The sequence below is a fragment of the Natator depressus genome, chromosome 21 (genome assembly GCF_965152275.1).
Source record: "Natator depressus isolate rNatDep1 chromosome 21, rNatDep2.hap1, whole genome shotgun sequence".
NCBI classification, from domain to species: domain Eukaryota; kingdom Metazoa; phylum Chordata; order Testudines; family Cheloniidae; genus Natator; species Natator depressus.
The window spans coordinates 8,177,760-8,197,541 of NC_134254.1; the positions used below are offsets into that span (position 1 = coordinate 8,177,760).

At 45.7% G+C, this 19,782-nt stretch overlaps 1 protein-coding gene across 5 annotated transcripts in view; it reads right to left on the reverse strand.

Annotated features, from left to right (window-relative positions):
* Nucleotides 1-5,312: 5,312 nt before the first annotated feature.
* ATP2B4 (ATPase plasma membrane Ca2+ transporting 4) overlaps nucleotides 5,313-19,782 on the reverse strand; it is a 104,316-nt gene continuing 89,846 nt past the window's right edge. For 3 of the 5 annotated variants that reach the window (XM_074936056.1, XM_074936060.1, XM_074936055.1), the window contains one exon: nucleotides 5,313-13,936. In XM_074936056.1, coding sequence (XP_074792157.1) covers nucleotides 13,631-13,936 — 306 coding nt within the window. In that variant the 3' untranslated portion in view covers nucleotides 5,313-13,630. The remainder of the gene's footprint in view (nucleotides 13,937-19,782) is intronic. The other 2 variants (XM_074936058.1, XM_074936057.1) reach the window with 1 other exon arrangement.

Sequence of the window (19,782 nt, forward strand, 5' to 3'; positions counted from 1 at the left end):
TTTTGAATGGGCACTGAGCCTCCATTCTGAAAATAATGTGGCCCTTAATTAACGACGACTGCTGCACCATTGCTGCCTCCCACCCTTGGATGGTGAGTCTCCGAAGCTGGCGGTGTTGCAAAAGCCCCAGCCCTTGGGGTCATGTGATTATTTTTTAACATAAGTTTCTAGCCCTTGTGTTTGTGGCGAAAAGCTTGTAAATGTTCAGCCCCAAAGGCTCAGACAAGAGAAGACAAATATCAAGGACCCAAACAATTATTATTTTAAAAATCTCATGATTCTGAAGTGGAGGCTGAGCTCTGATTTTTAGATGTTTGGGGTTGGCAGTAATATTATTGTCTTGTGTCGTCTCTGGCATCCCACCAGGAGATCCCGCAAACAACAAAAACGTCATAGACCGACTTTCACGGGTGCTGAGCACTCAAAGTTCCTGCTGACTGCAAATGGGGTTGGGGATGTGGAGCATTCCTGAAAACCAGGGCCTTGTATAATGGTATGTGGAGAAAGAGTGATTTCCTAGCATGTTTTCGGGGCAGGGACCATCTTTATGTTCTGTGTTTGTACAGTGCCTAGCACAATGGAGTCTTGGGCCATCACTGGGGCTCCTAAGCACTGCCCAATATGTTAGTAATTTAATTACAGTACCTTACTGGTGTAGGTTTATAAAGCCATAAAAGTACTCTAGCGTGTCGCCACATTGACTTCCCTGGGCCCAGATTTCACCTGTAGAGCTTTGATGCAAAGACACATCCAAATAGACATGGATGTTCTGATACTACTAAAACAGGATTTAAGCTGGAAAAATATTTTTGCTAATTCAAACTATCATTAGCCAAACTGCAAAGGAAGAAGGAAAGAGGGAATGGGAAGGAGAATGAAAGGGGGAAACGACAAAGGAGGAGGCTGAAAAGGCAACAAAGGATGAAGGAGGGAAAGGAGAAAGGGAGGTTGAAGTGTAGGAAGGAGAAAGGGATCTGGGAGGAGAAGAGACAAGGGTGCTGGATAAAACAGCCACCCTCTCCCCTGGCTGAGACAGCATCCCCTCTCGTGGGGTCCATGCCTGTGCATCCCCTTGGTACTCCCACATCCCCCAGCCTTCAATCCATTTCTCCCTTGCTGGAAGAAATTGATAAGCATTCACTCTGTGTGTGGAGAGGAGCGGGGGGAGAATGGGAGCAAATATGGTTATTCTAACGGTCAAATCCAGACTGTCAGACAGCAATTCCAAACCCAAGCAAGCAGAGGGAATAGCCAGGAGCTCCCTCCACTCCTTGGCTGGCTTCCCCACTCTGTTTTTCTCTCCCCTCTCACTTGCTCCTGGTACCTGTTGGTTTATTTTGCTCCCTGTCTCTTTCTTTCCCTCACGTTCACAACTGTGACTGTGCTCCCCCCACCTCTACCTTACCTGACCCCCAGTTAACTCCTCACCCGCCCTCTCCCAATCTTGCTCAGACCTTGTTGGGTGTCCAGTTGCCATCACTGAACTTTGCCAAGATCTTCTGTTGACTATCCAGCTGCCTGCCTGCTGTTAGCCACCATCCCCAACTCCCCAAAGCCTCCCACTGTGGCAGGTAGTATGGTCTCATAGTGAAGGCACAGGCCTAGAAGCCCTCCCCACTGCCTTGCACCTTGTGTTATCATTTACACCTGTGCAAAATAAGAGGCGAGTGAACATGAGTGTGGACAATTCTGATGTGGCAGCATTGCACACTCACTTTGCGCAGGTGAAAAGGATCCCACAAGGTGCAAGGCAGTAGAGAATCAGGCCTTTGGATTCCGGACTCCTGGGCTCTATTCTCATGGGCTGGCGTGTCCTTAGATATCTCATGTCTCTCAGTTTTCCCATCTGTACAATGAGGGGTGATACTTGGCTATATTCATTACTGTTTGTTAAAGTGCTTTGTGATGCTCATAGCGAAGGTGCTTTCTTCCAAAGGACAGGAGCCCAGGGCTTGGGGCATTTAAATCTACACTGGACAAAGCTTTAGAAAAATACTGTCCAGAGAACAATGCTGGAGTCAGCTGCTATGCCATGGAGTTCTCAAACACTTGCGTAGCACAGACCATAGCTTAACAGAGGGTGGGTGTCCTGTGGACACATTCCCTCCCATTCACAATCACGCAGCCCACTTCCCATCCCACTGATGATCAAATAACATCAGTGACCAGAACAACTGCTTGTGTGGGAAAGTATCCTTGGGAAAGTTTAGGGTTTTTTTAGCTTCTTCTAAAGCAACGGAGCAGCAGGAAACAAGGAGCCGCCAGCACTACCGACCAGACAGATTTCCATGGACCATCAGTGAATGCTCTGCAAGCCAATGGTGGTCAACAGATCCTAGCTTGGGAGCCATTAGACTTGACACCCTGGTCGATGCTTTCCATCTGTGGTGACAGATGGGCAAAGTACTGGAATATTTCTGTAGCTGCCAGAGTTTGGATTAGCGACAGGGGGCTTTTAAAGTGTGCGACAGAGATTCACAAGGCAGGCATGCCACCGAATAGAGCAGGAGCTTTCAATGAACTCCATGCCGTTGGAGAAAGCTGTTAGTTAACAACTGCATCCACGGCTTGGGACCTGCCTGCCTGCCTCCCTCTCTGTGTGAAACTGCTGTGGCTGTGAGCAGTTGAGCTGGACCCACTTCACGTTAAACAGCGCTGGCAGGGCCTTCTCTGGGATGGAGTTTGGAACATAGAATCGGAGGACTGGAGGGAACTTCGAGAGTCATCCAATCCCGTCCCCTGCACTCCTGGCAGGACTAAATACTATCTAGACCATCCTGACAGGTGTTTGTCTAGCGGACTCTTAAAAATCTCCGATGATGGAGATTCCACAACCTCCCTGTACGTTTGCCCCTTGCCTGTCAGAGCCTTTGTTAACTTCTTGGGCGCACACACACACTGCAACGGTGCAGGAAACTTTTCATGAGGGATTGGGGAGGAGATGGGCTGGATATTATGGCCATTATCTGGTGCTCTTGCATTAATGACTCATCAGTGTTGGAGTACTGGCGACATGACACCGTTGTCAGTTTCCTTAATATTTTGATTTTTGTCCTTTCAGTGTCTTGAAAGCGGCTCACCTATGGGGATGGTGAGCTGCAATCTAAATACGTGAATCTTAGGGCATCAATTCAAGGAGCTCACGGTAACACAGGACATTACTGTAGCACACGTACAGCACCTAATTGACAGCTTTGGCTCTGGGAACCTGCTTGGTAAGCGGAAACCTGAGCCACATGCTGAGGGTTATCGCCTCTTTTTCTTGGAGGGCTGTGGGATATTTCATTCACCCCGGGCAGCCCAGCTGCTGCATCAGAACGGGACTGGCAGAGATCGGTACTATGCCTCAGGGCTGGCCTAGAGGGCCTCTCAAAGTCTTTTTCCGCCCTGCCTTCTAATGAGTCTCTGCACAAGCTCAGACTGGATGATCGGAATGACCCCTTCTAACCTTAAAACCCATCACGTTAGTTTCCTGTCTCCTCTGACAGACCAGGCAGCAAAGCGGCAGAGCATGGAGCCTGCCTTTCAACCAGCACAGGTGGGTGTAGCATCCCACCTGCTGTTGAACAGTTCTTGGCTATACCCTACATAATGGGTCATTCACTCCTCCCATTGTGCTTCCTTTCTCCTACCCCACCACGCATTTTCATTATGTGAAAAAAAAAAAAATCACCTTAGTTAGGGTGATGCTATAAGCCTTCTGCATGCCAACCGTGCCTATATGTCTGCACGACCTCTAACTTGGCTTGCAAGCCTACCTGGCTCTGAGACCCAGCCCGGCTTATGCACACCCATGGCATGACAAAAATAGCAATGCATTTAAACTGGTTGCCTTGCACTAGAGGAGAAAGCCCTGGTCCTAACAAGAGCTTGTTTTCTGCGATACAAAAGGAAGCACTGGAACCGAGGGAAAGATTGTTTTATTCTCTACAGCGGATATATTGGAGGGGCTCCTCCATTTTGACATCCACTGCTGAAGCCCTGTGAGTGCAAACAGATGAGCCATATGGGATAGGTTTCCCTTCCTTATGCTCATCAGCCTTATTTTTAATGAGCTATCGAAGAGTCTTCTTCCCTCAAACCAAAGTGTAGCCACGTTAGAGCTACCAGCTGAGGCATCAAGCAGCTGTGTCAGAAAAACCAACGCTGGGCCTCCGCATGGCAACACAAAGCACCATGGGTTAGGCCCCCAGGTCAGCAGCAGGGAAAAGGTGTGACTGAAAGATAAAGAAATGGAGAGAGACCAAATTTAGGTGTTCACAGCAGAAAAGAGGGGAATTAAAAGGTTAGGAAATAAAACATAACCAGGAAGAGATGACAGAGATAAGAGACAGGAAAAGACAAACAATCACCGGGGAGAAAAAGCTTCCTGGATTTTGTGCACACTCAGGCCAAGCCTGATTGCTGGCCATTACTGCCTAACTCACCAGTACTGATCCCTCAGACTAGACAAGGGCAAGCTAAGCTAAACCCCATTAGGCTCAACTGATGCAAACTCCAACTTGCCAGTGTCTACGCACGGAATTGACATGTTAGCTCATATAATGTGAAACTCAGCACAGAAAAGAATGAGCGGGTCTAGCGTTGTTTCAGCTGGGTATGGTTAACCCTAGGGACCATGTGACTGCTCAGCTGTATTTTACAGTAGGGTGACTGACATGTCAAACACAATGTACTTTCCAAGCATCGGCAGGCCTTTAGAGGGAGCACACCTAGAGCAATCGATGGCAGCCAGTGGCAGAGTTAGGGTAGCTGCGTACCGACAAGCTCTCAGCTAGATCGCTCAAGGTCCCATTGGCCTGGCTGTAGCCCCGTGGAGCTAGCGATTTCAAATATAGTGCTTCACCCTGGCCCAACTCATTCCAAGAAATAACCCAATGGGGCAAGTTAGAGAGAGACCGAGCGTGGTGTTAATAAAAGGGCTGCAGGGGAGTAGGCAGAGATGTCTGTCCTGTGCATCTTAGACCCCAGCCCGCCTTGACATAACATCCACATCTCCCCATGCTTAGAGGACTATGAAATGAGAGCAAATACCAGCCACACACAAACAGCTACCCCCACCCCCAAACTTCCCTTTTTATTATTTTTGGTTTGACACTGATGAAGCCCAAAACACACCAGGAAGGAAATAAATAGGTGATAATTTTGTTTCTTTTTATTTACAACGGGATTAAAAAATGCTTGCCCATGAATGACTGATGGCCTCCCCTATTCAGTCTGCATTTGTCAGAGACGCACGGTGGAGGACCATAGATGCCGACAGACATGGAGGACAGAAGCAGTAAATATGTAGCACTGATATCTAATGAGGCTTTGCTTTTTTTTTTTTTTTTTTTTTTTTTTTTTTATTAAACCACAAACTAAGGCAGTGAGTCGCTGGGTCCATTTTTTTTTTTGTTTGGCTGTTTAAAGCAGCAAAAGTTCATCACTCACATTAAATCGCGACCCCAGGCAGGCTGCAGGAGTTCTCGGTCAACCACCCCATTCAGTTAATGAAGAATGAGGTAGGAGGCTCTTGTGAAATGGTGTTGAGTCAAGACCCAAAAGCAGTTAGCAAACTAGCCAAGGTAGCAAAAGTCTGGCTCAGGAGGAGGTAAAAGCTCACAAAATACTTAGCCCCACACTGTAACATGCAGGGGGAAGTAAACACTTGTACGCAGCTGGGAGCCTTTTAAAATCAGTTGTATTCCTTTCTGAAAAAGTAGTAATTTTTAATTCTGGCTTGACTTTTCAGAGGTGCTGAGCCCCTTCCAGCTCCCACTGACTTTGACTGGAAATGGAATCACAGGTGCTTTGCACTTCTGAAAAGCAGAACTTTTCTGCAGCGGTGAGTCTACTGAATATTACAGGTGCCAGTCAACAGAGCACCATTGGCTTCAATGACACGACGCTGATTTATAGCAGCTGAGGATCTGACCCATGGGTTTAAGGATTTGTCTATACAGGGAAAAACTGGCATAATTATACAGCTAGTTATAGCGGTAAATTTCCCCACCTAGACACTCTTATGCTGGAATAACTGTGCCTTTTTTCTGATTTAATTTAAACCCTTCAAAAGCACTACAGGAAAAATCAGAAAGGGCGGCACTTTTAATCTGGAGTAAGCGCTCATATAGAGACACTTCTCAATGTAACTAGAAATAATTAATTATGCTGGTAAATTTCCTCATGTAGACTAAACCTAAGGAATCTCACCTGAAATTTAACGCTAAGGTTAGCTATGCCCACCCATGAAAGTGATCACCACCACGGGCTTGTCTACTGCTGTTACTGCATGGATCAGTTATACCAATATAAAGGTGCTTATACCAGGACAGTTTATTCCAATAAGTGAAGGCAGAATAAGCTATGCCAGTATAACTACATCTACACTAGGGTTTGTACTGGTATAATTACAGTAGTAGGAAATCACCCCTCCCACTGAAAAAAATTTATATTTGTTCAAACCCTGTGCAGGCCAGCCTCAGGGAGCATGGCCTTTCCAGCAAAAGGAACTTGAGTAATGAGGAGCACGCTGCACTCCCCTGACCTACCAATTTCAGCAACATGAAGTTGCTTGTTTCACACCAAATCCAGGTCATGCTACAGCTCTGTGCGAAACAGAACTTTTGCCCTATTTATCCACCCCAAGAGCCTAAGGGGGGAAGGCCCAGCTTGTCAAAAGGTGTAAGGAGTTAGGTGCCTAAATACCTTTGAGGATCTGGGCCCAATCTGCTGGGCTTGTATCCTGATCTCTCTTCTCCACTCAGTTTGGGCCCAACTTTGATGGAGACACATGGAGTCCAATATCTTAGTCTTTCCCAATCACACACAAGTTTGGCTACTGTGGGACCTCAAAGTGGTTCACCAGTGACCCCATTCCAGTGCCTCTGCTGCTGGTAACCTGGCCCCATAACAACGTATCTTGGTAGAATTAACGGCAGTTGAGTTCCCATTAAAGTGGCAGGATGGAAACAGAAGATGCAAGCTCAGTGGCCGTGGGAATAACGATCTTGCTCGTATCTCCCAATGCCCAACCAACCAAATTATCGCACAAAAGGAGCGACAGGCCAACACAATCACAAAGGAACATACAATTATGCACAAAAATGAGACTGACAGTGTGAGCCACAATTATTGGCATAACTGGGTATGGGAAAACACAACACAACTCTGTAAATTAGCATCGCAGCTGCTGTTCAGAAAAACGGACTAGGTCCGAAACCATTGGGAAAATTTGGAGCATTTCTGCTGAATAGCATCCAATCAGAACCAGCTTTTACTTTTAAGAATAAACTACATTTCTGACTGCATCTTTTAAAACCAAAGAGACAGGCCTTAGGGGTTAGCTAGTGTGTGATCCCAAAGAAGAGGTTCACTATTTGACAGAACTCCACTGGGAACAACGGTGACCCTGCCAGGCCCTTGCATTACGATTCCTGTAACCACTTCTCCCAGTCACTTAAGCTCTGATCTAAGCTTAATTCACATCAATTGATTTGCTGGTCTCTGGACAGCGGTCCTCAAACTATGGGGGCATACCACTGAGAGTGTGTGGAGGGGTGCGCGCGCGGGGCACCCAGGCCAGCCCCTTCAGGAGGGAGCACCACCTATACCAGCTCCACTGCCCAGCTCTGCCCTCATTCCCACAAGTCTCCATCTCTAGGCCCAGCTCCTCTCCCATCCCCAGCTCTGCCTTCAGCCCAAGTTCCTCTCCTGAGCTGACTGTGCAGTAATGACAGGTGGGATGTCCGCCCCCCCATGTGGTCAAAATCTCCATTATGTCTTCAAAATTGCTCCTAAAAATGGTGAAACCCCTGAATAGTTTTACTTGTGGGAACAGTCCCACTGATGCTGCTAAGACTACTCAGATTAGTAAAGCCCTTCCTGAGCATAAATGCCAAAGGATCAGGACTTGTTTCAGCTACATCTTTGGATAAATTTCAATAGCTAATTGCTATTTGGAGACTCCAGCTCAACAAAACACTTAAGTATGTGACTAAAAGAGGGATGGACTTAGATATTTAAAGGCTTTACTGAATTGAGGTCAACACTAGAAAGATGCAGTTCAAATGCAGTATGTGGCAATAGAGTTGGAGAGTTTTTGGAGGGACAGCGTCAGAGGAATGGGAAAGTGTCCACATGGCCATATCTGTGAGAAGGCATTAGCTTTGGCTAGTATTTGACAGCTGCTTCTGGACCTTGCTCGCAGACGGTAGAAGTCAGAATGATGGGAACAAACAGTTCAGTACAGTCATCCACATCTGAAGAGGGAGGTTGGAAAACCTTTTTAAATAAAATTGTTTTCATGGTGTGAGATTGAAACAAATCAGCCACCACCAGTTGCCACGCTACAGCTTTGCTCTGAGGTGAGCCTTTAAGTGCAACCCTTCATCTCAGCTTCAGTAGATGATCAGTGACTTCACAAGCTAGTAGACATACACTAAGGACAGCACAATTACGTGTGGGCACATTTTATTCTCTTGATGCACTCGCACATTGTTTCTGCTCAACAGCAAAAGCTTTATTGATTCAAAACGTTACCCCTTTGTTTCCCCCGCTTTATCTTCCGTTACGTAGTTTCCCCCCGCCCCTTCCATTTCCAATCACAGCGTTCTCTGCTTTGAGTTCCAAATTTTCCCAGAAGCAGCTAGTTGACAATTCATTCAAAAAAAGTATTTTTTTCCTCCCCAAGAACCATATAAATTACATGCAAAACATCATACAGAGAGATTAAATATCAAAATGCAAATACAGATCAGGTGCACTTTAAGCTGGATTCTAGGTTATGGCAAACACCAGGGTACATATTGCTTTGAAACCACCATTGTTTTTAATGTCATGCATACCACATAATATTCAGTCTTTTGTGTCATTTTTTTCTTTTTTTTTTTTAAATACAAAAATACCAGTGCTTATTATACTAGTTACTGAAAAAAAACTCAAATTCAAACCTGCGTGCTCTTTTCAAAAGAAAGATTTTGGTTATTTTGTTGGTTTTTTTAAAAGAGAATCAGATAAATATATACATACAAAGTATATTTTTGTATATATATTTATTGAGGGTTAGGAAATAAACTAAAGGCCATTTTAGCCATGGACTTTGCTGAAAGGCTAATTAACTTAACATCCCAACCACAGCCCCCTCTTTGGGGGGGGGGGGTCAGCAGGGACATCAGAGGCATAAAGCACAAGAGGTCAGACAGCGAGGAGGAAGAGATGGGCAGAATTACTGACAAGGAAAGGGAAAAGACACCATCACGAATAGGACAGCACAAGCCACAAAGCAGCATTGTTTTAGACCCACAAATCCTAGGTAAGCCTGAAGGAGTTATGGTCAGTTCTATCAGGCCAAAGTTATATTCACCACAATTACACTTAGCTTGTCCTTCTCTCAGCAAGATTTACGGCTGGGATATATGTGTGGGGGAGTTGAGTTTTCAGAGCACATTTCAGGAGATCCTTATGGATAGCTCAGAAAATTGGTAACTTCACGAGGAGGTAGGGAAAGCAGAAGATGAAGTCATCTAAGACTTTGTCACGGCACAAACAGAACTACCATCACCCTTCCCCTCCTCTTGGGGCTGTAGCTCCCAGAAACAACAGTCAACAGCCATCTGCCCCAAAAACACATGTGAAGGCAGAAAACCTTGGGACACATGAAAATCAAAGGCCGTGACTGTTTTTGGCGGGGGGGGGGGGGGAAGAGTCCCTGCTTGGTGGAACGCTGGAAGAAGTCACTATAGCAACCGATCTTCTCGAAGATCCCTTCCTCAGAGGGCCTGATCCAGAACCCATTGAAGGCCGTGGGAGTCGGCCATGGGCTTTGAATTGCCTCTTCCCCAGCATGATCCAAAGTTAAACCCGCCACAAATCGTCCATGCTCCCCGCAGAGAAAGCTTCTAGATGAGGGACAGACTGAACATGTTCCTCTGCCCCAGCTCATTTATTTTTACAGCCTACCCATGGCTAAAATTCAGTTTAGTATTTTTCCTTCTGGAGATTTTTTTTTCTTGTTTTGTTGTAAATGTTTTTCCTTAAAAACTTATTGCACAAAACCTTTGAAAATTAAAGTCAGATCCCTGTGCAAACAAACACCCCCCTTTCGAACCTAATCACATGATGAAAGCTCCTAGAAATGGATATTCACCATTGCACACAGGAAGTGATGTAATGTCTTTGGTACCAATCCGCCACTTGATTTAACAAAACAAAACAGACCCTACCCTTAAGAATTGGATGCAAAATAGTTTAAAGTGTTTTAACAACACAGCATTCCAAGGCAAGTTAACACGTATCACAGGAGATTACTTCATTTCCTGTCTGATATGGCACTACCTAATTCCCTCCCCCCCGACTCGTTCTGTTGGCAGTAAAAAAAAATAAAATAAACCTCTCTCCATCTTTCAAGGCATGTTTCACGAAATTCATTTAGGCTACCATGCCTTTTAAATTGAATGCACCATCTCTTTCTCTCCCCATTTTAAGTTTCCTCAATAACTTAAGCCATAGTTAGCTGCTGCCAGTTTATCACTGAAACTAAATAGAAAAAAATATTACATAAAAAAGTATGCACAGTAAATGCTTATACTTTAAGCAACCAGCCATACCAACATAATTTATATAAAAACGGTTCTGTGTAATCCAACTAACTTTTAGTACAAAGATGGCTGCTCAGAGAAAGGAAGTCGATTGGAGTCTGACCAATCCTTAAGTTACCTGTCACTTTAAACTGCCAGTCATGTGATCACATTCCATTGCAGACACATGATTTACAGCTTTGTTTTCCTTTAAACAAAATACATATGGCTGACTTAAAAATATCAGTTTCTGATCTAAAGAAAACTATATTTTTTGCATAATATTTATATATAATTTCCCCCCCTCCGACGATTGAAACTAGAACAAAAAATAAATTGACTAAAGGTAGACCAGACCCTCATGGTAACCTGCCAGTCATAGAGACTTCTGGGAGTGACGTTTAAGCACCTCCAAAGCCCCCCCCCCCTTTTTTTTTTTTTAAAAAAAACAGGTCTGAGGTAATAAAAAAAACAAACAAAATCAGTGTCCCCCAAAAGTATTTAATAAATATTTACGTAAGCGCCTAAGAACACCGTATTTTCATCAGTTGTATTTTTTTGCAAGTATTTAAAATAGAAAAATGATCTTTTAAGCAATGTAAGCTTTAGAACAGAAAAACGAAACTCCTTTTCTCTTTCCCATCAGATAGTTCATGTAAGAGACCAAGAAACAGCTAAATTTCCCCCTTAATCCCTCTCAATTATAGCTCACATGAAAAATGAAAGGAATGAAGGAAGCAGGTGGGTTTTTCTGGATGAAAGGGATGGGCTTTGATTTGCAATTAAGATGCACAGGTGGTTATTTCTTCTTGGTATTGGCAGTTTGTGGAGCCTAGCATCCCCTCCTCTTTACTAGCCTTGGAGCAGAAGACCCTGTGAGAAGGACCTTTCATTGGTCTACCCTGAACAGATGTGGAATGAAGCGTGACAGCGCCAGGGCATGAGTCCGTACTGGGTTGTTTAAGGAACACTTATTTCTTGGCAAAGTACCGGGCTCCCAAGTGGCAGACGGTGCTTTGGGCAGTGCTTGGAAAAGGCACGGGAGTTTTTGCTGTGCGTTCTTTAAAAACAAACAAACAAAAAAAAAAAAAACCCATGTCACTCAGTAAGATATATCTGCTTGTTGGGAAGGAGACTGGGCAAGGGCCCCTGTCCCTTTTTTGTCACAAACCCTTTAATACAGGCAGTTGCAAGTGGGTTCTCTTTTTCCTTCCAGGTACAGCTTTTAATTGAATAAGTGTTAGATAAGAGAGTAAAGTAGGTAACCTTCTACAGCATTTCTCAATGACACCAATCTAGGGCCAAACTCAGAGGTACAAAAGCACCCAGTGAAGTCAACAGGAGTTGCAGACATCTCCCATCGCTCATGATTTAGCCCTTCCTTGTCTTCACAAGTGAGTTTGCTCAAAACTATTTCACTGAGTGGCTTCCCAGATGATCAAAAGCTCAAGTCCAGGCCTCTCACCCTGCCACAACCTAAATATCAGGGGACAAACCTAAAAAACCGAGAGCCACATTAACAATTAGCACAGGACATCCTGGAACGGATTTCTCCAGAGTAAGTTACATTGGCTATGACCTTAGCTTCGCGGATCATCATTTCTTGCATCTGTCTGTAGTACTGAGATGCAGCAAGATCCAGGCAAGAGGAGAGGCAAATTTGGGTCTAAGGTGGAGAGGGGACCTTTGTGACAAGGGAGAGTGGGGAAAAGCCTAGCTATCAAGCCTCCTCTGAAGTTCTGATGAAGGAGGTGCCCTTCCCTTCCCAGGAGTAAGACAGCCATGTTACAGGACAATGCCCCCATTTGCATCCAACCCTAGAGACACGCAGACAGGACAAATTCCATCATGAGGCGGGTATGTACACTGAATGGGATTGTGCAGATATGGCCAATGCAAATATGGCCTCCCCTACTGCAGTCTCTCTTCTCTCTGTCCTAAGGGACCTGCAAAACCCAGCAGCAAAACCCAGCCTTAAGCTGCCCCAGCCTTCCATCAGCAGCTGGCACTCGATTCCCATCCAGACCCCACCACCGCTTTGAAAAGGATGTACAGCACGTGGTATGTTCTTTGGGATGAATCTTAGCCGCAGCTAGCCTCACTCCAGGGCCAAAGGAATATTTAATCTGACAGTATAAAAAAACCACGCAAAAACACCTCTGCTCACCAAAGTGGTTCAGAAATGATTTGCTATTCAGTTACGCACAACTCTTGCTGACCATCATCATACAGTTCAAGAGCAAAACGATGCATTTAAAAAGTTCCGCAGAAAGTAAGACTTCTTATTTCCAGTCATTGCAGTTCTTGGAGAACATTCCCAGCAATGGTGGCAGCATCTCCCATGGGACTTTGTAACAAAACAGGGTCTTTTTCAAATCACATCTTAGCCAACATATTTAAGACTCTTAAATCACCCTCCTCCCTTGTTTTTAATCACAGTTAGCATGTTGGAAACAGAGAGAGAGAGACATACAAAGACAGAAAAGTAGTAAAGGTTAGGTACCATTTTTTCAAGGTGGAAGACTGGTTTACATGCTCTAACCATCAGAATCTCCCGCAGGGAATACCGGTTTGGTTTTTCCCTTTCCTACTCTAAACACAATTCAAGATTTTTTTCCCCGTTCAATTTTTAAATCTGTACCTTCATGCTGCTGCTGCTCCCCCACCCCCAAGTGTGATGTTATCAGGGGTCAAATCCCACAAGCTAAAAGACCCCCAAGTCACCCCACAAATGCACCCTCGGATGGCGAGCGTGCACGTAAGACTATTTAAGACAATCTGAACCTTTTCTTTTAACATGCATTTTTCAAAATGAAAAACCCCTACGGACACACCGAACCCAACTCAAGGAGAAGAAATATCAGCTTGGCTGTTTCCCACCTGGGCGAGTACCCACTGCAAACAGCGCCCTCCCCACTCCATGAGACTCTGGTTCCTGCCACTAAATCATAAAAGGAAAACAAAATTGTATACATATGAGCAGTTAACATGAAGTGACCGCTCTGCAATATCAGTTATCGGTGCTGATATCACACAGGACTCAGGGTGAAGGAAGTATCAAAGTTCAAAGGTCAAACCGATGATTCCAGGCCGTCTAAGGGGCTTTCAAACTCTGGGACGGTGTTCTCGGCTAGATCGCTGTCCACCGCATTGTTATTTTGGTTGAGGGAGAAGGATTCACCTGGGCTACTCCCACCTTGGTTTTCGAGTCCGTCAGTCTTGGAGTCTTCTTCTGCGTCATCGAGGAATGGGGTTCGAGGCTCGTCTTCCTCCAGGATGAACTCAGGGTGAGTTGAGAAGTTATGAATGGAGCTTCTGGATTCGGGTTTCTTGAGGCCATCGTATAAAGAGCTACGGAACGCATTCACCACTTTGATCTGTCAGAAGGTTGGGGGATAAACAGAGAAGAGGTGAGAGGCAGCCGTAGGGAGATCTCAGGGACTTTAGGTGAAAAATTAAAAAAAAAAAAAAAAAAAAAAAAAAAAAGACCACCACCACAATATGCAACAAAACTAAATAAAAATAAAGAGAAATTATGGGAAACTAGGATGGCCACATGGATCAGATTCAGGAGTAGGTGTGTGATGGGGCAACCGACTATGGGGCGACTTCAGAAGCTGTAAGAAAAGAAACATTTCCAAACAGATCACTTTGAAATGAATGGAAATCAAAATGCATTAGTTCTGGTGTGTGCACGCACACGCTTCCGTGTGTTTAACAAAAAAAGACAAAATAAAAGTGGAAATACAACTCAAAAGAGAGGTGGGTTAGACACACAGTGATTTGGCTTCTAGGCAAGTGGGAAGTGATGCATTTTTAGTTATTTATTTTTTTAAACCTATAAAAAGGAATCAGTTTAAAGGTGTCATGGCTTCATCAACTCCGCGTGGAGCGGCAGATCCAAGCAGATGGCACTAACAACAAACGTACCCAGCCGAGCATGCAGGGAGGAAACCAAAGCGGTGCGAGTTTCCACGTTGTAGTCTAGATTCTGGTCACGAGCTTCCGATCCTTGCCTGTGCCAACACGTTTAAGGCCAGCGTTTCCAAAAGCAGCTGCTGCTTTCAGGTGCCCAGCTTGACATATGTCGGACCTGGCTTTCCAGAGACGTGAGGTGCCCACAGCTCCCATTCGCTCCGACAACCACCATGGGGGCTGAGCGCTTCTGCAAATCAGGCCCTCTGCATCTCAAGTTGGGCAGAATTTATAAAGGAGCCTAAGGCATCCCATTTACAAGTTCCTCAGGTTCCTTTGAAAATCCAAGCCTGAAAGCCTAACGCTCTCTTGCCCCACCCTGCAGTCAAGTCAGTTTATTCGGTCACAGGTTTAAGGTGCAATTCAATTTTCAACACACTAAGGTGAAGTAGGCAACGACCTGGTAACGCTGCATTTTTGGTGACGGTGACTTCTCTGCTTTGCGGGATGTGGCAGGTTTCCATGGTCACAATCACCCCAAACCTGCAAAACTGCACGTGTGCGTGCGATGTGGGTCATTCCATTGCAGCCAATGCACATACATGGAGCACGGAAGATTGCATCCGTTCCCACGAGTGACTTGTACGCAAGGAACACTCAGGGTGTATGCATTCTAAAGGTCAGTTCAATGAATGCATCCTCGTACATTTAAATGGCTTCTATATAGAGCTGACAAACCAGAACCACTACTCCAAACCCTCTCAACCTTGAGAGGGCAGAGAAAAGTGCTATCCAGATCCAAATTGCACCCTGGTTTTGCAAAATAAAATGCTACCTACTTGTTTCCCCCTCACCTCCAAGTATTTCTAATTAACCTCTGGCCACATTCCTGAGTTCCCATGCTGTCAGAGTGCCATGCCTCACATTGCATGAATTACTCCTGTCCACAGCTCCCAACCTTCCCCCGCCAACAGGCTCTGGAGAGTGCCGGGGGTCATGGAATTGCAGCCACTGGTTTAGCCTAGACATCAGCCCTCATTGAAAAAGTTACATTCCAAAGATGTTCATCATCATCCCATTACAGTCATGACCTGCTGCAACCCACTGGGTTCACTCCTTCCCCCAGTGAATGGAGGGGGAGTTCCAATCAACCGTTTGCGTTGGACAGAAATGGAGTGGATTCTGTTTTTTGAGGGCAGAAAGGATCATCCTCTAATTTCACCTCCTGCATAAATTCCTCCATGAAAAGGTCACTCAGGGATTCCTGAAGTGGAGGGAGTTGTTAGCACTCCAGTGTACTCTCAAGTCACTGCTTTAGATCGCTTTGAGCATCCCCCACCAGCAGCAGAGATCTGTGCCTTCACCCAGCCCTGAGTCACCTTCGCCCACTGCTCTGAACTCACCATCTAGTCAGTTTCGCCTACCCGCTTTCAGATGCTGCCTGTGGAGTTAAGTTATCAGCACAGTGCTCTTAGTCCTCTGGTACCTAGACTGGCCCAAAAGGGGTAGCGTGGAGCACTTCATTAAAGCATCGATACCTGTGAAGATGCACATGCCTGCAAGAGCTCCTTGCTTCTGCCTGCACCACTCCACTACAGCAGCCTCCAGCATATCTCAACACCCGCCCTACGTCCCAGCTAAATGGACAGAAAGCAAAGGAGGAAGGAGAAACTCAATTCCTCCACTCGCAAGTGTGCAAACTTTCTCCACTGTACCTTGGAGAAAAGGCCATCGATCTTGGTAAGTCAGGAGGGGACACCACCACCCACCTCTCATGAAATTCACTGGGTTAAATATTGGTTACTATTTCACCAGCAGACTCAACTGGAGACACCAGCCAGAATCCCTCCCATCACCACCTCCCAGACACCCAAGATAAAAACTCCCCAAAGATCTTTGGTGTCAGCACAATGACAGCATGCCAACATTCACAAAGCATAAAAAACAAGGCATTATACAAAGGGAAGCGTGAGATGAGACCCCCTTCCCCCCCCCCCCAACTTTACAGGCTCACAAGTCAACCTATAGGATGCCCGTGTCCCCCACTTTAACAGAGACATGCTTTTGGGCTGGCATCTCCACCCGAACAGATGATGGTGCCCCCAAGCCTCAGGATAATGACCCATGAGCATTTTGATGGAACATCCTCATTGACACCAGCATGAGGGCGGCTTTGAAAGCCAAAAGCTTTTAATCTATAAAAGTAAAACAAGCCCATCTTCATGTCACACATGGACAGATAAGAACACAAACACCGGCTTGCAGTGGCCGGAAGACAGGCAAAAACACACAGATCCGGGGGAAGACTTGAGTGTCCACCTTCACAGTGGGGAGCCATACGGCCTAACCTGTGAAAAGGGAAGGTTATATCCAGGTGGACAACATTGGGGCAGCTGGAATTCAAAGCCTTCTCTCACTAGAGCACGTCTGTTATCGATGGATTGGGCGAAGTAGCTAGAGAAACCCAGATGCTTTGGGTTCCTTCCAAGCTGAGCAAACTGGTACTCCCATTTCCTTTTCTTAACCCCCATTGTACCACAAAGCTACCGAGGAAGAGTAATGTAGAGCTGGAAAAGACCTAGGCCAAAAGGCAATGGAGGCCCATTTATATATAAGGGGGCAGAATATTCGTGGATTCTACTGGAAAAGTTTTTGGCCTTATTGCATCCCAGGACATTAGTCCATCTCCCAACCATTACAGGATTATGCCTGTATATTACCCCTCCATCAGCCATGGCATGAAGCCATCAGAATATTTAACATTACTCCTCCTCCTAACTTTTAGGTACCCTTGCTTGAGGGAGTTAGCTGTGCTGGCATTAGTGCCAGAAAAACCCACTTCTCTGAAGCCTGATGTCCCCTCCCCCACCCCCAAAGTGAAAACAAAACCCCAACCCTGTTCGGTGCACACTCGGATAACCCCAGAAACCAACGATCGACACACAGACCTCTGAGAAATAGGCACTGCACCGCTACAAAACGCAACAAACAAAAACAAGCAAGCCAACCAAGAATGATAGGTCTGCGTAAAACAATGAACGCTTAGAGATTTTCCAAGCAGCCCAAGGGATTTAGACACATTCCAAATGTGTGGCTAAACCCCCTAGACTGCTTTGAAAAATCCATGTGCAGCAATAAAGCTAGTGCCATCACTTGCTTTTCAGCTTTTAACACAAGTGGGTAACCTCCCCTAACAGCATGGCACTTTGTCTCCCGCCTCTGGCTAGATCACAGAGGTTTATCAGTCCACTTCTTCCGCAGAGCGAGCACAGCTGCTTCTTTAGCTCAGACAGAAGAGGCTCGTGCTCTTAGATCCAAAGTTCCTGGGCTTTAACTGTGCAGGCAGCGACCTATCCAGGAGGATAATTACAACTGGTTGGTCCAGATGTCCATGTATGGTTTTGGCTTCTCTAACATGTTAATTCCCCACTCAGCTCATCAAGGAAATATTTTGTTGCCTTCCCCCATGCAGGCCCCATTATTTCTGCGGTTGATCATCGTAAGAAGCTGTCAGCAGAACTAACATAAAACCAATGCAAATTCCACCTTGTTGTTAACAGATCTCTGAGTAGGAAGACAAGCAAAGGAGGAACAGTTTAGGGATGGGTTCACCAGTCTGGAGAAAATAAAAGTCCATCCAAACCCTTGCTCCAAACTGGAACCACATCACTGAGGGGTGAAACATTTCACTGGCTTTTTCTCATTGTGTTTGGTTTTCAAGCATCTACTCAGCACTTCTGGGTTCAGGTGCAAGTTCAGAAAAAACTGCAAGAAATGTTGTTCTTGTTATTTGCAGCCTAGCTAGAAGCAAGATTTCTGATGCTCCTTGCAAGAAAGCCTTTCGGTGCAAGACTACCCAGCCCACCTTTGCCTCAGGTTCGGATCAAGCATCTGAACTTATCCAGATGATCCCCCCCCCCAACCCCCCAATTCCAAGCCGTAGGACGTTAGTCCATGACTAGCGAGTTTTCAGAGCACTGCATGAATTATGGCCACTTCATGGGGAGTCGAACAGTTTAAGAACTTCCCATGCAGAAATGTCTGCAATCCACAGGAGTGGCTAGAGTCTATGCAGACACACAAAGGGTGATGTCAATGACATGTTTCAATTTCTCTGAAAATGGACACCCATCTTCCATGCCCAGAACAAGGACCTGCTTTTCCTCTTGATTCCAACTTTTCCACCGCATTTCAAGCATCAGCTACACTGGGAGTTTGCCCCAATTCCAGCCCCTGGACTAGGTGAACCCAGGCAAACCCCTAGGTCAAGCTACCACTTGTACTGGCCAAGCTCACTGCTCCTTGAAACGGAGATCAACAATGCAAAGGTGTGGCTTGCAGTGCTTTACCCTATTCAGACAAGGGCCTTGGTGGAGCTGGGACACCGATAGCTGCAATCAGGGCAAAAATTCCCCAACGGAGACGCAGCCTAAATCTACAAGCCACCAGCTTTGGTTCACTCATGAGGTCTCCCCTTTGTTACACCACCACCCAATTCAGGACTGCTGAGATCTGGCACTGTAGGACTTTCCACCAGGAAGTAATAAGGGGAAGACAGAGCGGCTCAGTTAATCTGTATTCAGGGATACACAGTTTTTAGAAGAAGAGAACAGCAGAAAGGAAGTAGAGCCCAGTCTAGATAAAATGGAGGGAACCCTTAGCAACCTGGTTTAGCTTTTGGGAAAGTTGTTATCTGGTAGGGCTCATCGATTCCCTCCCGCAATCAAGTAGAACATTAATCAATGAGCAAAAATGGTGTTTTGGTGGAACACATCGGCATCCACTATGTTTCCTTCCCTTTGCTGGAGCTCTATTGCGTGGTTAAATATATTGATCATCCTCCCCCAAACTGAGCAAATTCCCTTCTGAGAAGCCCATTACGCTGGTGCATAGAGGCACAAGTAACTAAAAAGGCAAACCCCTATAAATTCACTAGGTGGAAGTCTGACCCCACTGAATGGCAAAACTCCCACTGACTTCAACAGGGCCAGGATTCCCCCCCTCCCCCAAACTTGGCATCTAAATTTGCAAAGCACTTGAAGATCTATGGATGGAAAGTACCATAGAAGAGCTAGGCATGATTAACTGTGCACTTGCAACCTTGGCGCACGTTCAGTGCCAGGTGTTTCCACATGTAAGTGGACAGTGAGATTCTATAAACATTTTTAAAATCAGCTGTCTAGGTGACCTACCTAATTTGCACATACAGGGTGAAATTCAAAGGCCCAGAAACAGGCCTACATGCCAGTAGCGTCCCATGTAAGGCCCCAATTCAGGGAAGCACTTACACACGTGCTTCCTACTTAGG